General features: G+C 36.3%; 3 protein-coding genes across 4 annotated transcripts; 1 reads left to right on the forward strand and 2 right to left on the reverse strand.

The window, feature by feature from the left end:
• LOC147284100 (LMBR1-like membrane protein) lies at positions 1-10,565 on the forward strand. 2 transcript variants are annotated; one of them, XM_086243562.1, is made up of 14 exons: positions 1-441; positions 934-1,010; positions 1,454-1,612; positions 2,086-2,299; positions 5,113-5,199; positions 5,303-5,442; positions 6,529-6,609; positions 6,952-7,016; positions 7,447-7,622; positions 7,974-8,104; positions 8,203-8,302; positions 9,093-9,306; positions 9,463-9,563; positions 9,750-10,565. In XM_086243562.1, the coding sequence occupies exons 1-14, from the start codon at positions 274-276 to the stop codon at positions 10,236-10,238; spliced, it is 2,202 nt and encodes a 733-aa protein (XP_086099688.1). In that variant the 5' UTR covers positions 1-273; the 3' UTR covers positions 10,239-10,565. The 2 variants fall into 2 exon arrangements, with proteins under 2 accessions (XP_086099688.1, XP_086099689.1); XM_086243563.1 differs by lacking the exon at positions 1-441 and having other exon boundaries at positions 945-1,010; positions 1,476-1,612.
• Positions 10,566-11,915: 1,350 nt separating this feature from the next.
• Positions 11,916-12,620, reverse strand: LOC147284101 (uncharacterized). The gene has a single exon (XM_086244961.1). It carries the CDS (start codon positions 12,524-12,526, stop codon positions 12,032-12,034), a length of 495 nt encoding a protein of 164 aa, XP_086101087.1. The 5' UTR covers positions 12,527-12,620; the 3' UTR covers positions 11,916-12,031.
• Positions 12,621-13,781: 1,161 nt separating this feature from the next.
• Positions 13,782-14,192, reverse strand: LOC147284102 (ATPase, F1 complex, alpha subunit protein). Its single transcript, XM_086245653.1, has one exon. It carries the CDS (start codon positions 14,190-14,192, stop codon positions 13,782-13,784), a length of 411 nt encoding a protein of 136 aa, XP_086101779.1.
• Positions 14,193-14,721: the final 529 nt, after the last annotated feature.

The raw sequence follows: 14,721 nt of genomic DNA on the forward strand, positions 1-14,721 counted from the left end.
GATCCGGATCCGAACCCGCCCACCAAATACAAAGGCCGAGCCCAAAACCAATAAATGGCATACAGTATATTCGCTTAAACGCTCTGTTAAGTCTTTTCCTTTTTCCGACCTCCTCCTCCGACTTCGAAGAAGAACCCAGAAAGCGCTTCTCTCAGCGCATGACACGGAATCCAACCCAAGGCCGGTGGCGCACCATTTGTAGGGATCGGGTCGTCGGATCCGCTTGACCCGTTTCACAACTGCGTCGTCGTTTTAGAGACACAGAGCTGAGAGATGTGGGTGTTTTACCTGATCTCTTTGCCCCTCACATTGGGGATGGTCCTCTTTACGCTCAGGTACTTCGCCGGCCCGGAGGTCCCTCGCTATGTGCTCCTCACTGTTGGGTACACCTGGTTCTGTTCGCTCTCCATCATCGTCATTGTGCCCGCTGACATCTGGACGGTACTTTTTTTCATATGCAGTTTCAACAATCTTTGCCAATTCGTTCAGTTTATGATTATATGAATCGATTGGGGATTAGGGTTTTGATTATTCTTAATTCAGAGACGTTTTTTTAATCAATACCATCTGTTTCACTAGCTCGACCAGAGAATTTTCTCTGCAGCTCAGCTGTGCTTACGTAAATTCTTTTGGGATTTCTTTTTGTTTTTTCTGCGATAATGCATGAGCACATTTATTTGCGATTTGGGTAGCTGGGTGTATTTTACGTAAACCATTGCGTCATTGGGTTCTAAACAAAAAAGCCTAATATGGACTTTAATTTTAAGTTAATGGTATGCGTTGCGTCTAATCCTTTTAACATTGAAAGGATTATCTGTTAAAGCACATCCTTTCCATTATTTTACTGGCTCAAGTTGTTATATTCGTAATCATTTGTCTATGCAACGATTGTTTGTTTGATGAATGTTTCTGATTCTCTTGTTACATTTGCAGACGATAAATCATATTGAAAATGGAGGAATCTCTTTCTTTTGGAGCTGGTCATTTTGGAGTACATTTTTACTAACCTGGTATGAAACATGGAAATTCATAGACTCTTTTAATTGCCCTCTTCTACCCGTGTCACATGAATTTACAGATTTTCAATTATTATATCATTTGACTGTTATCGTCCTCTCTCTTGGTTTAGTGATTAACATTACTGTCAGGAATCTTATTTTGAGCCATTGGACGGCATGCAATTGCTTAACAAATTTGGTCGAATTGAATGACTTATCTGTGTTTATGTCCAATTACTCAGTTTTATTTATGCTGACTGATGTTTTCTTTTCTGTTGAGGTTCTTTAATGAATTTTTGAAGTGTATGCCACGCCATTTCCAATTTTGTAGCTCTGGAATCATGATTATATGATTATCTGTCCCTTAATTTAGATTTGATTGTATAAATAATAAATTGGCATATATATGTTTTTATAAATTTCCTCATACTTTAAGTTATGTTATCTCTAAGCAGGACTGTGGTGCCCCTTATTCAGGGTTTTGAAGATGCTGGAGACTTCACTGTGACAGAGAGATTGAAGACTAGTGTACATGTGAACTTAGTTTTCTATCTAATTTTGGGAGCTATTGGCCTTTTTGGACTAATTCTCCTCTTCACGATGCACAAGGATGGGTCTGTTTCTGCCCTTCCAAAGATGATTTATATCGATGTGGATATTAGTTTCTTATTAGGTTTTCCTTCTAGGAGCCTAGAGATATTAAACTAAGTTGTTAAATTCTTATTTCAAATGGAAGAAACAATGAAGATTGCTACAGTAACACAAAAGAAAAATGGAAGAAGATCCAGGATGATTCATAATCTTCTTGTGTAAACTTTCTCTTTTTCCAATAACCTATGAAATTAATTATTTGTTGCAATAATAAGTGATTGGACTGAATTACATTAAAAAAATTGAAAAGAATCATTAAGTAGTGCAAATAAGATGTCAAAAAGGTGTTTAATTATGGTCACAGTAGAGAAACTAATGCTAGGAAGATGATAGGTGGCTGTCATTCTATCAGGCGCTTATTCTTTTTACCTTATTTTTTTATTTGGCTATTTGAGGTGTACGATTTATTTATCTTTTTTTTTTGCTTAATTAACAGGAAATTAGGTGTTCTAGGCTTTGCCATGGCCTGTTCGAATACTTTTGGACTTGTTACAGGTGCATTTCTTCTTGGCTTTGGTTTGAGTGAAATTCCAAAGGGCCTCTGGAGAAATGCAGATTGGACTACTCGCCAGAAAGTTCTTTCTCATAAAATTGCTAAAATGGCTGTGAAACTTGATGATGCTCATCAAGATCTTTCAAATGCTATTGTGGTAAGATTTTATTTCAATTACAATTTAAGATCCATGATTTGTTTTGTTATCTTTTTCCTAATTAATAAATTACGCCATACTATATTTATCAATATTTTTGTGATTGTTTAATTTTGTTTGTATATGCACACAATTTCTTTATCTACATGTTCATTCTGAAATTTTGATTTGTGTTATCATTGTTCATTCATTTTTCTGTAACTTGGTCCTAAGTACAAGGTAGGGGTAGGCATTCTTCTGGCCAATCCACCAAATCTGACTAGACCGGGTCAGCCCGGTTTTCTTTCCCATTCCCGTTGAATTGGGTTAATACCAATTCAACTCGATGGAACTGGTTCATTGTCAGTTTAAATACTTCTGAACCCAATAATTCTGTCTGCCCCATCCCGATTCATATATAGCAGTAAAAATCTTGAGATGTTTGCATCTGTCGATATTCGAACCACTGACATTTTGTGTTAACACAAAGGTCCCAACTGCTGTGCTACACTTTTTTCGCTTCCAAAAAGCTGACTGGTTGAGTGCATGATTTTTTGTTTTTTCTTGCAACAGATTGTAGCATACCATTTTGGCATACATTCTAGAATCAATCAGTCATTCCCAAAATCATCCAAATAACAAAAAATGTAAAGAATTGTCAATTGATTGCCAGGAAAGCAACTTGTGTGGAAGACACTGTGATCCATCTTATATATGCTTGATCTTGAAGTGGTATGAGAGAGAACACAAAGCTAAAGAGATTGGTGCCCATGAATTTTGTTTCCCCAAAATGAGGAAAAGAAAAATACATCAATATATCACTCCAGTCCATATGACTTGTGTGGTGTGATGTGTTTCATGATTTTCATCCATTCAAAAGAAGTAAAAAAGCGTGGAATTCATCTTTGTCTCTGTAACTTCTTTCCTCCTAGAGCAACCCAAAGACATGAGAGAGATGGGCTAGGGAGAGACGGTTAGAAAGGCAAAGAATGGCATAGTGTTGTGTTTGGCTCATCAAAAGTCTGGAAAGTAGCAGTTTGGGTTATTCCTAGTAGGATACAGATTTTAGGAATGCTGAGAGGACTTGCGCAAGGTCTTCCTAGTTAAGGAAGGGGTTCTGAGTATTTCTAATTGTACAAGGAATTAGAATCAGCTAATTAGGCCAATTACCTAGTTCTACTAGGATTAGGATTCCCAGCTGAAACATAAGTGTTAGCTGCAACCTATGAGTTAGAAATAGGTTGCAGCAGCCCTAGGTTTTAGTTAATGTCTTCGACACAAGCACCAGCAAAGAGAGAGTCGAGTGATTGAGAGTTTTTCAGGGTATTCTGCTGAAGGGGAATTAGGTTCTAGGGTTCCAAAAAGTCCTTGTAACCTCTGAATTTATTCCATAGTGCAGTGAATCTCTCGGGAGATATCACAACTGGACGTAGGCACAAGTTTATTGCCGAACCAGTATAAATCTCTTGTGTTTGTGCGTGCTGCGTGTGATTGGTTTTCTGTTTTCAATTGTCGCAAGTCATCTCTAGTTCTAGGTCTAATTTACATCAAAGAACAAAGATCTCAAGGGCTTAAAAATCAACAAGAGTTGAGCTTCCCATCAGGCCAAAACTTGACCTCCAAGAACTTGTTCTCGAACTAACCCTTTGCCGAACTTTTCTCTTCCTGTCCTGCCATATATCTCTCTTTTTGTGAATGATGTTGTACAAGCAAATCCCGCATCACCTAAAACAGATGGCTCAGCTTTTTTTCTCTCTAGAAATGCGTGAAAACTCTCAAAGGCACACTGTTCTAGCAAATGGGCTTGAGCTTCGGGCCAACTAAGTTTATAATTTCTTGTCTGTTTAAAATTTATTGAAATTTTAGTTTTAACAAACCCGATTTCCAACCATCCTGACCTGATTTTTGTTGGGTTGGGTTGGGTCGGTTGGTTTCAAGTTGTGAAAAATCACAACCCGATTATTTTGGGTCAGTATAGGATTGGGTCCCAACCTGATCCAACCCAACCTGTGCCACCCCTACTATCAGGTCTTCAATATTGCTGTAAGGCATGGATACTTTCTTAGTACAACACACTGTTCATTTTAATGCTTACATTTTGATATAACAGGCCTGACTACTTGGTGTTTATATTCCCACTCAGACAATTATATTTTAGTTTTAATGCAAGTTCAATAGAGTGTTGTCTCATGTTCTGTTATCTTCACCTAGGGCGTCTTGTGCTTTGGTCCTTGTATGTTTCTCTTATTCTTAAGTGAAATCTTTACCTTTCTAAAGATTCAAGAAAGGAGCTTACAATGACAACGTATGTTAGACAGTTGTCCAACATGTGAACTCAAAAGTCCAACATATGATTTAAGTGAAATCTTTACCTTTCTAACGATTTAAGAAAGGAGCTTACACTGATAACATATGTTTTTATACAGAATAGGGTGGGGGGGGGGGGGGGGGGGGTTGGGAGGGGTTTGGTTACAAGACTGATACATGACTTTGTGTTCACCTGAAAAGAGGCTGCATTATTTGCATTGTCTTTTTTTTGGTGGCTGTACATATGTGGTTACTTCTCTTTAGAAAAATTTGTTTGTAATTTTCACTGTTTGTACCGAAACATCTTGTTAGAAATTCATCAATTTGTCTCTTTTTTTTTTTTTTTTTTTGTCAAATCAATTTGTCTCATTGTTCCTTAAAAGTTGAACAATCTTCATTTTTTTTTTTGTGGGCTCTACCAACACGAGCTATCTTATGCAGTTTCTCAAAGTATGGTTGTATTTTGATCTAACTCAATCTATGTATTCTTTATTTTTCTCTAAACTGAATGATGGTTTCTTCATTAGGTCGCCCAAGCAACGTCCACTCAGATGGCCAAGCGTGATCCCTTGAGACCCTACATGAATGTTATTGACAATATGTTAACTCAAATGGTATTTGTTCTACTTATTTAAAAAAATTGGAAAAGAAAATTTAAACTTCACTAGTTCTGTAGTGGGTTCTCTTTGTAATATTTCTAGTCTGATCTTTCACCAGTTTAAGGAAGATCCATCCTTCAAACCACAAGGTGGCCGATTAGGTGAAAACGATATGGACTATGATACTGACGAAAAATCAATGGCAACACTAAGGCGTCATCTTCGAGGAGCCCGGGAAGAGTATTACCGGTATAAAAGGTAAACTTCTTAAGCTGAAGATACTGTCTGTATGCTCATCACCTGCATACTATTCATTGAAATCCTTTTGATTTTCCAAGATCGATGTTTATTTGGTCTGTAGACATTTTTTCTTATATTCTATATTTGTTATCTTGGCTCTAGTTATCTATTGAAGCAATCCAGAACTGCATGCTACAACCATAGGTTGCAAGTTCCTTCTAGATGATTTGTGCTCCTTTTGGTTGATTAGTTGTCATTCTGAAAGTTACATGTACACACGCGCACACAAACAAAACACAAAACTATTCTCTAGAGTGGACATCCAAAAACTTTAAATTTTGCTGAAATCGTTCTTGGGGCCACCCCGCAATGTAATAAAATGGTCTGGACCGTCCATTTTTTAGGTTCCCAATGAAAGATCATCATTGTATAAAAATTAGCCAAATCGGAAACCATTTAGTCATTTAATTATGATAGAATAAATAGACGAACACAATGTTCCAAAATGATCATGATGATAAGCAAATGATTAAACTTTTGCAGCGATGATTTTTAAATGAAATCTAAAAATTGAACGGTTTGAATCATTAGACAACACTGTTCCAATAATGTGTGTGTGTGTGTGTGTGAATGTCTAGTAGGACTGTTGGAACAACATGTTATCTGTTAGTTTTTCATTTAGGCCTTAAAGTTTAGAGTTTTGGTCTACCTCTAGGATTAAGGGTCTTGGGTTAGCTCTAAGATTTAGCGCTAACAGCCCAAACCTTTAGAATATAAATCCTAAACCATACTCTACATCCTAAATAAACCTGTACTGTTTTGGAAAAAAAAAAAAAAAAAAAAACCGAAAAATGCCGCGCTGTTCAACCAAGTCTTGATTGCCATTATAAATATATGTATGTTGTATTAGAATTTACCCTTCTATGTGATTTATTTCCAAAATCAACTTATATGACCTCTTTGTGGAATTCAAGTATTTATTGGATTATGAATTTGGGATCCACGGTCGGCTTCTATGTACGTCTTCATATTCAGTAGGGTTCGTGAGAACCCTTTTTTAATGGCTAGGTTCATTGTATCTAAGATTTACCATTAGTTTTGCAGTGAGTATATGACCTATGTTATGGAGGCCCTTGAACTTGAAGATACAATAAAAAATTATGAACGCCGCAGTTCTACTGGATGGTATGCCTCTGATTCTTCTTTTCTCCTTTCTTATTCCAGTCATTAAATGTGTGTGTGTACCTATATATACACACATATACGGGAATGAACTCTTACCAAATATTTGGTATGTTATGTAGATTGTCAATCTGGATCACACATTGATGGACGATCCATATGATCAATGGTCCAGATTGACAATCTGACAACTTAAGATGCCAAACTGTCTGACAGGAGAACATCTCTCTCTCTCTCTATGATATATAAATGTGTATATATATATATATATATATTCTCTTGACTGTTTATCAAAAGAAAAAAAAGTGTTTGTCTTGACTGTTTAACCGCATGCTACCATTTTAGGAGATATGTTTCAAGCTTCAGACCTACTCGAACTGGCAGATTAGGATCACTCATTGATACAATAGGTAGTATCCAGATCTATAATTTACTTTTACTTAAATTTTGGGTTTTTCTGTGGAAGGAGTACTTGGGACTTCTGTGTAATGAATGCCAGATTTTTTTCTTTTTTTAGTTTGATGGGGTCTTTATATATGCTTTTATCTGAATTGTATATATCCATGTGAACACAAAAAGAAAATTTTGTTGTCTGTTGGCTGGCTTATATAGCAAGCACATTCTATAAGCGTGATGTGTTCATTAATTATAATTTATTTTTGTTTAAAGTTTGTTTCTTTAATTTTTGTTTTTGCATCATTTCACCGTATGGCTTCTTAAAACTCATGTTATATTATTGGTAAAACACCTCAAATTTTAAATTGTAACTTGATTTTTTTAAAAAAATTTTAGAGATTGAGGGTCTAAACTGAATTCAATATAAATTGTTATCCTTTGCAGAATTCTTTTGGCGCTGTATACTAAGAAAACAAGTTGAGAAACTTTTGGCTATCATTCTTGGTATCATTTCAGCTGCTATTCTTTTAGCAGAGGCAACTCTACTTCCTCCTCAAGTTGATCTATCTCTTTTTTCAATTCTGATCAAGTCTGTTGGAAAGCAAGAGGTTCTTGTGCAGGTAGATTATAGTTATTTTAGTAAGTTCAAGTCTTTATATTTCTTTTTGGACATTTTGTAATTGGTGTATAAGGAAAATCACTTCCATTTGTCGAAGTCTGACTTTTCTCACCCAGGTTTCATCGCTGATGCCCAACATATTGTTTAAAAGGATAAATTGAAAAAAGCTAACTTCAGATTCTCATTAGATCCATATGAGTCCACATCTTTGTGAAAAATTGCACAGTGAAGCATGCTTTGATTTTTTTTGTTTAACATGTATCTAGTCTCCATAGTTGAAGGCATGTTGTTACTTTCATTTTATTACTCTACTGCTCACTGTTGTAAATTTGTTGACTCAACTTTTCTCCAGGTATTTGCTTTTGTTCCTTTGATGTATATGTGCATCTGCACATATTATTCCTTGTTCAAAATTGGTATGTTGATGTTTTACTCATTAACACCCAGGCAAACAAGCTCCGTCAACTTGCTTATGATATGCTCGTAAGTTTTGATCTCAACTTTAGTTTTATGACTTAAAGATTATCTAAGTCATATTTTGTTAAATGGTACTTACGTTCCATTTCCATAATAACTGCCAGAATGATTGCTCGTTATGCTCCTGCGGTTTCATACAACTTTCTCAATCTCATCCGTCTTGAACATAGAACTATTGATGAACAAAAAACTATATTTGAAAAGGTATTTCTCTCATCGATTGTCAGTTCTCTTAATGATCTATACCTTGCCCTAGCAGAAAGTAAAATTATATGAATAAAGTCTCTTCTATTTATATTCAAGATATTCGGAGTGCTGAATTTTATGTGACAGTTCTGGTTTAATGCTCCCATTTTCTTAATCAACATGACTTCTTTACGTATATTGTATCATGCCTCTGGTAAACTGAACAGATTGATGTACATGCATGAAAATGGAGAACGGAAAGTTATAAGGTCTATAAATCACCTGGGGCAATTTAAAAGTTTATGGTTACATGCTTGCCACAAAAAATGTTATAGTTATATGGGATTCCTATAGCGGAAATCAATATACAACTTTTCCAACTTTGTCATGATCTTTTTTTTTATAAGAAACATATACTTCATTAAATGCTTTTTGTCACGATTTTAGTATAAATCTAAATATTCTCAGGTAGCTGTTATACAGGAAAAAAAAAACTCTTGGGTAGCATTTGTGATCAGGGAAAGCACTGTTTTTTTAGGGTGTGCAAAGCCTTTTTTTTACGAGTGGAAAATGTTTTTCTTATGACTTTCAAATATTTGAGTAAACTCTTTCTTCTTTTCTCATTTGGTTTCTTATGTCTTCAGAACGTTTCCTGTTTGATGTAATATAGATTTCTTGTTAATAGTAAATTTCTTTTTGAACATTGCAATAATGTTGTTTGTCTTCGATGTTTTAACTGTAGAACTTCCCTCCCTCTACTTAATAATTGACCACTTTACCTTTGTGTATTGCGTATTTCTTATTGCAGCGAATGGGAAATATTGATCAAGCTGTCCCTTTCTTTGGGAAAGATTTTAACAGAATCTATCCACTTATCATGGTTGTATACACCCTCTTGGTTGCTTGTAATTTTTTTGACCGCATAATTAATTTTCTTGGGAGCTGGAAGCGATTTAAATTTGAAACCGAGGCTGATGATATGGATGGTTTTGATCCATCTGGATTAATCATCTTACAGAAAGGTAAGCATTTCTGCATATACCATGACCTGCTGCTGTTATTCACTTGGGTGGGCCATTTTTATTTTCTAGGTTTTGAATATCAAAACCAGCTTTTGTGAATGCTTATACATAAAGTGATATTGCTTGAAGTTAATTAACTTGTCCTTGTTGTCTCAGAACGATCTTGGATTGAACAAGGTAGCAAAGTTGGTGAGCATGTTATCCCATTGGCTAGGAATTTCAACACTGCTGATGTTGAATCTGGCAGCAACAGCATGGTATACTATTATTTAGCATACAGGAAAATTAACTGAATGAATTATATGGCATACTGTATCCATCCTAATATGTGATCTTCTTTTCCAGTTTATTTTATCCTACTCCGTACTCTTTTCTTTTTCTTCATCTGCTACTCGTTTATTGGATAATAGGTCCTATCCTAACCTAAACAGTGAAATATGTAGGAAATGAATGGAAAAACAAGTTTAATCACTGAGGGTGCAAGTGGAACTCCCTCAAAATCTTTGAAAGAAGAGGGTCGTAGATATAGCTCAAGCAAAGAAGCCATCAGCAACAAGTATGCTGCCATTAGAGAGCAGAGCCGTCAAGCATCTTTCAATACAAATCCAGTGGAGAAGAGTATTGCTGCCGCCAAAGTCTCCTTGCTTGATGATGACTCTCACCTTGATAACACAACAGGAGGGTCAACTTCTGGCTTGGCCTCAAAGTGGGAATCAATGAAAAATGGTTTCCAAAATTTCAAGTCCAACATAGCAGCCAAAAAATTTATTCCCTTGCGCCAAGTTCAAGAAACTAAAAACTTGTCTCGTGGTTCTTCTTCCGAGTCCCTTGACGAGATATTTCAGAGATTGAAACGGCCATCTTTGGACCATGTGAGTTATGGTGATGAGGATGAAGATGTCAAGGAGGTGAAGTCTGGCCCTGCTAGATGATGTTTATAATCTGTTTTTAGGTAATGAACTTGTTGCTGTTTTAGAAATGGTTATATAAGCCCATAAAATGTATAGGTCCTGTGTTAAAGGGCTGATATCATTGCCTCACAAAAATTTGGATCCGCCACGATGAAGCCTGGGAGGATATTTTGCGATACTGAAATCACATACGTTTAGCAGCAGCTAGTCGAAGCAGTCAGACAATTTGACAGAAAAGATAGGAGCATTTAAGTGATGTATAAAGAAAAACAAAAACACAAAAAAGTTGACAGTTGGGGAATGTTGTATTTGAATTATACATGTAATAGCATTTTGTCATTTATTTCTCCTCGGGAAACCTTGGAACTGATTAGTATTTGAGCAGAATGCTTTTTAGGTTTTTTTTGTTAAAGAATACTCGAACAGCAATCCAGTTGAATTTCCAGATACTAAAATAGTGAGGATTGCTAAGCTTGTCACTAACATAGTGGCTAGGCACGTGCCATTTAAAAGAGCATGTGTGGCAGAGTGGGGTTTGATCGAGTAAAAGGACTCGTGCTAAATCTAATTTAAAATTTGAAACTCACCACTTGGTCTTTGGAATCCTCTGTTCTTCACTACCCAACTTGTTTTAGCAAAACAAATTATAGATTAAAGTCGTGTTTTAAGATATATATGACATGACACAAGAGCTCCTTTTCAATAGTCTCTTTGCAATTTTAGTCAAGCAATGCAACTGGATGGCATTATTATATTTGTATAAGACATTTAACACTGCACTCTTGGATGACATGCGTATATCCAAACAAATTGCAACATGTTAAAAAACAAAATATAACCAACTTGTTCAAATTAATTAATTGCATATATTGATATATATGACCAAAGAACAAAAAAAATCCATGCACGTGTTCAAACAGAGGGCCCTTTCAAGTCAAAAGCCTACGTCAAAATCCCTATCACAATTTGTTGTGGAAATTCAGGAATTTTGATGCATGAAGGCAAAAGGTAAGAAAGTCAGCCACCACTCCACCAAAAGAGTCCAGCTAGTAAGATTATAATAACAGCAATGCTAACTCACTGAATGTGTTCGTTAAATATGTTTATCACAGAAAAAGAAAAAGTGACAACGGTGCTGACAAAAAACAAATTTTCATTTTGTCAGTAACTAGTTTATGCTAAACCTCTATTAGTTTAAGTGGTGACTCTGAATAAAATAATGATGTAGCAGTAACATATTCACTAAACGGCGAGCGTAGGTATTTACCCTACTCACCAATTGTGCAACCCATTACACTCTTCTACATCTCTATTATTCATTTACGTTGTAATTCATGATCTGACAAGTACAGAATGAAAACTTCTTTCTCAATTCTACAAGAATTTTTATGAAAGTCTTTCAATTATGTTTTGAAAAAAACATTCTTCATTAAGAAGCAAAAGGGAATCCACCCGAATGAATAGGGTGTGGGCCATGTGGAAGGTCTTTTATCATATTGATTTACTTAAGGTAAGTCATGCTCAAAATTTGAACGCTTCACTATCTTATGTCTGGAAAAATATTTTTGAATTTGCCACTATGAATTAAGATAAGTTTAGAATTCGACGAAAAAAAAAAAAAAACCAATAACTAGTTTATACAACATTTGAGTGTGTGGTACACCGATCTAGCTGGTAAGTAAAATGAAGATAATCAAGTAGAGAATCCATGTATTTGATTTTCCATAAACAAGTAGTAATTATGAGTAGAAAAGCAATCTCCCAAATCAAATTCTAGTGATTACAGAAGCTAATTAGCGACTAATAATTATTAATTATCTAAGAGTAGTCTTGGAGTGCCTCAAAACCTGCTTGGTCCTCTTCCCCGTTGACCCAATCAGCTTGGACCAAAACCCTCTTTTTGTCTTATTCTTCACCTTCCCACCACTCTTCACCACCTCATCCCCAAAAATATGACCACCAACGGCGGCGGCGGCGGAGGCAGTCTTGGAAACCACCGCAAGCGATCTGCTCTTCTTCATGACCCCATGGCCACCCAATACAAAAGAAATGGAACCCATCATGACATCCGAAGCATTGCGCTGATGGCGGCCCCGGCCACGACGGACCGGAGAGGCAGAGGCCGAGGCCGAGGACGAAGCAGCAGAAGAGTAATAAGATTGATGAGCGTCGTGTGAATGGACTAGTAGAGAAGAAGGAGCGTAGAGCTGAGAGAGTCTCTCGCTCAGACAAGTTGAGCAAACTGCGCCTGAAAATTGCTTCACTTCTGGGTGCCTCTTGCATCCTCGCTCTGATTCTGACCAACCCATTAATTTGATCCAAGAACAATACTTTCGATCCTCCTTTGATTTTGATCTTCAATGGCGACTATGCGCTTATCAAAGAACAACTTGTTTATATATAGGATAGGTGGGTTGCTTTGCTTGCTTGCTTCCTTGCCTTCTTCCTTTGTTTATATCTAGAAAACACGCACGTACCACGCACTGGTACGTGTTTTCCAACAAGCTTCCTTTATTATATGGGGAATAGGTGGCCTAGTGGATTTTAAATATGATCACATCATCCAAAATAAGTTTGGAACAGTTGGAGTTGGAAGTCAAACAGTGAATGAAATGGACGGTGGTGATGGAGGCAAATGAATGGAGAGAGAATGGGACCCATTTTGGGTTGGGAAAAAAACAAGGGGAAGATTGAAGAGGAGGAATTTATTTATGGGGCGGCGATGCACGTTAAAAGAATACACGGTCTCGAGCCACGTAGGAACAACCGCACGTGGGGATATGGGAATGAATGAAAGAATGATTTCATTTCTTGCGCACGTGGGGATACATGAGAATGCGATAAAAATCAAATTCCAACAACAACCGTGATCAGCGGGTCATTGTGTCACGTGTCAAAGTTTAGGTTCACATCATAGTTTTGTATGTAGTGCGCAAATTGCATTACATAATTGCATTACATGTATCTGTTACCATCGCTATTACAAAACCTTACGTGAGACTTTTATCTCATACGGCTCTGTGGAGGTAAAAAATAAATGTAAGGACTTGGTCAGTATTATTTTATTAGCTCAAAATTAGGCCAATTGAATTATGTTTGTTATAATTAAACATTTTTAAGGATATATTTTTTTTTTTCTCTAATAAACTAATAAAGTGTAGTTTTTCACGCTTAAATAGTGAATGTATGATTACGTCCCAACTTAATCACACGAGTGGTGATTCAGACTTTGACCATCTTTGGACCCACAAAAATTATGTCGGTACGTGGCCTCAATTTCCTGGTGCCAACGATTGGTTGTTGTCTTGCTCATGAATGTAAATCCCTACTTGATGAGGTGCAGACACTTGGCAAATGATAGAGTCAGTTGCTTTGCTTCATACTGTTCATAGATGATGGATGTGGTCCTGTGGATCTTATTTCACTGGGTTTCACATCAACAAATATATATATATATATATATATGGTTCAAAACTCTTTATGGCATAGTGATACAAAATCATAATTGTAGAGATATGAATTAAGATTAGGTTAAGAGTTAGATCATTTTCAATATCCCATATTTCACTTGTTGCTTGCGATACTCAAAATGCGAATAACATTTTTGAGAAAGGTGGCCCTTGAGTTCAGTTGCTTTTGGTTTAATATGGTATCAATAACAATAGCTGTTTTTCCAGTTTGTCGATCCCCGATTATAAGTTCTCGTTGACCACGGCCTATAGGAACGAGGCTATCTACCGCTTTTAACCCTGTTTGCATAGGCTCGTGCACAGATTTACGTTCAATAATCCCAGGGGCTTTCACTTCGACACGTCTTCGCTCGTGATCGCTTAGAGCCCCTCTTCCATCAATAGGAACTCCCAACCCGTCGACCACACGCCCTAGCATAGCCTTTCCCGCAGGAACATCCACAATAGATCCAGTGCGCTTGACAAGATCTCCTTCTTTAATAGCGGTATCACTAGTATAGCTCATTAGTTAGCTAGATTTGCTTTGTTCATTTATGATGTTCATATTTGGCATACAGAACTCCCATAAATTATTCAACAGGCCAGCTCTTATTGTCAACTCTTGTTACGATATTTGAGTTTCAATAAAAGTCTCGTTTCATTTCAGAACAAAAAAAACTATGAAATATGTAACAAATTTTTTGTTTTCGAAATTATAAACATTAACCATGTCCTAAAGACAAGTCTTGGTCTTCTTTCACAACATAAAAAAAAAAAAAAAAAAAAAAAAAGATAGACGAGTCTTGGTCAACATAACTTAAAATGATTAAAAAAAATTGCGTGTATAATTACAAAGAAGATTGATTGGGTTGATCTTGGCTTAGTCCAACCCAATTATAACAGTTCCTACCTTGGCTTCTTCTATGGAGGAATTTCCTGAGCTGTTACATGGAGAAATATTACCATTTATAGATGATGCGTGTACGTTTTGTTGGTCCATCACTCCATCATCTATAACGAATGAAAATGATATGTGATATTGAATAAAATAATAT

The sequence above is a fragment of the Dryas octopetala genome, chromosome 5 (genome assembly GCF_963921425.1).
Source record: "Dryas octopetala chromosome 5, drDryOcto1.1, whole genome shotgun sequence".
NCBI lineage: Eukaryota > Viridiplantae > Streptophyta > Magnoliopsida > Rosales > Rosaceae > Dryas > Dryas octopetala.

Coding starts and splice junctions, on each gene's coding strand:
- LOC147284100 (XM_086243562.1), top strand. CDS start 274: ATGTGGGTGTTTTACCTGATCTCTTTGCCCCTCACATTGGGGATGGTC. Junction 442..933: donor TGCCCGCTGACATCTGGACG/GTACTTTTTTTC, acceptor TTACATTTGCAG/ACGATAAATCATATTGAAAA. Junction 8,303..9,092: donor AAAAAACTATATTTGAAAAG/GTATTTCTCTCA, acceptor TTCTTATTGCAG/CGAATGGGAAATATTGATCA.
- LOC147284102 (XM_086245653.1), bottom strand. CDS start 14,192: ATGAGCTATACTAGTGATACCGCTATTAAAGAAGGAGATCTTGTCAAG.
- LOC147284101 (XM_086244961.1), bottom strand. CDS start 12,526: ATGGGTTGGTCAGAATCAGAGCGAGGATGCAAGAGGCACCCAGAAGTG.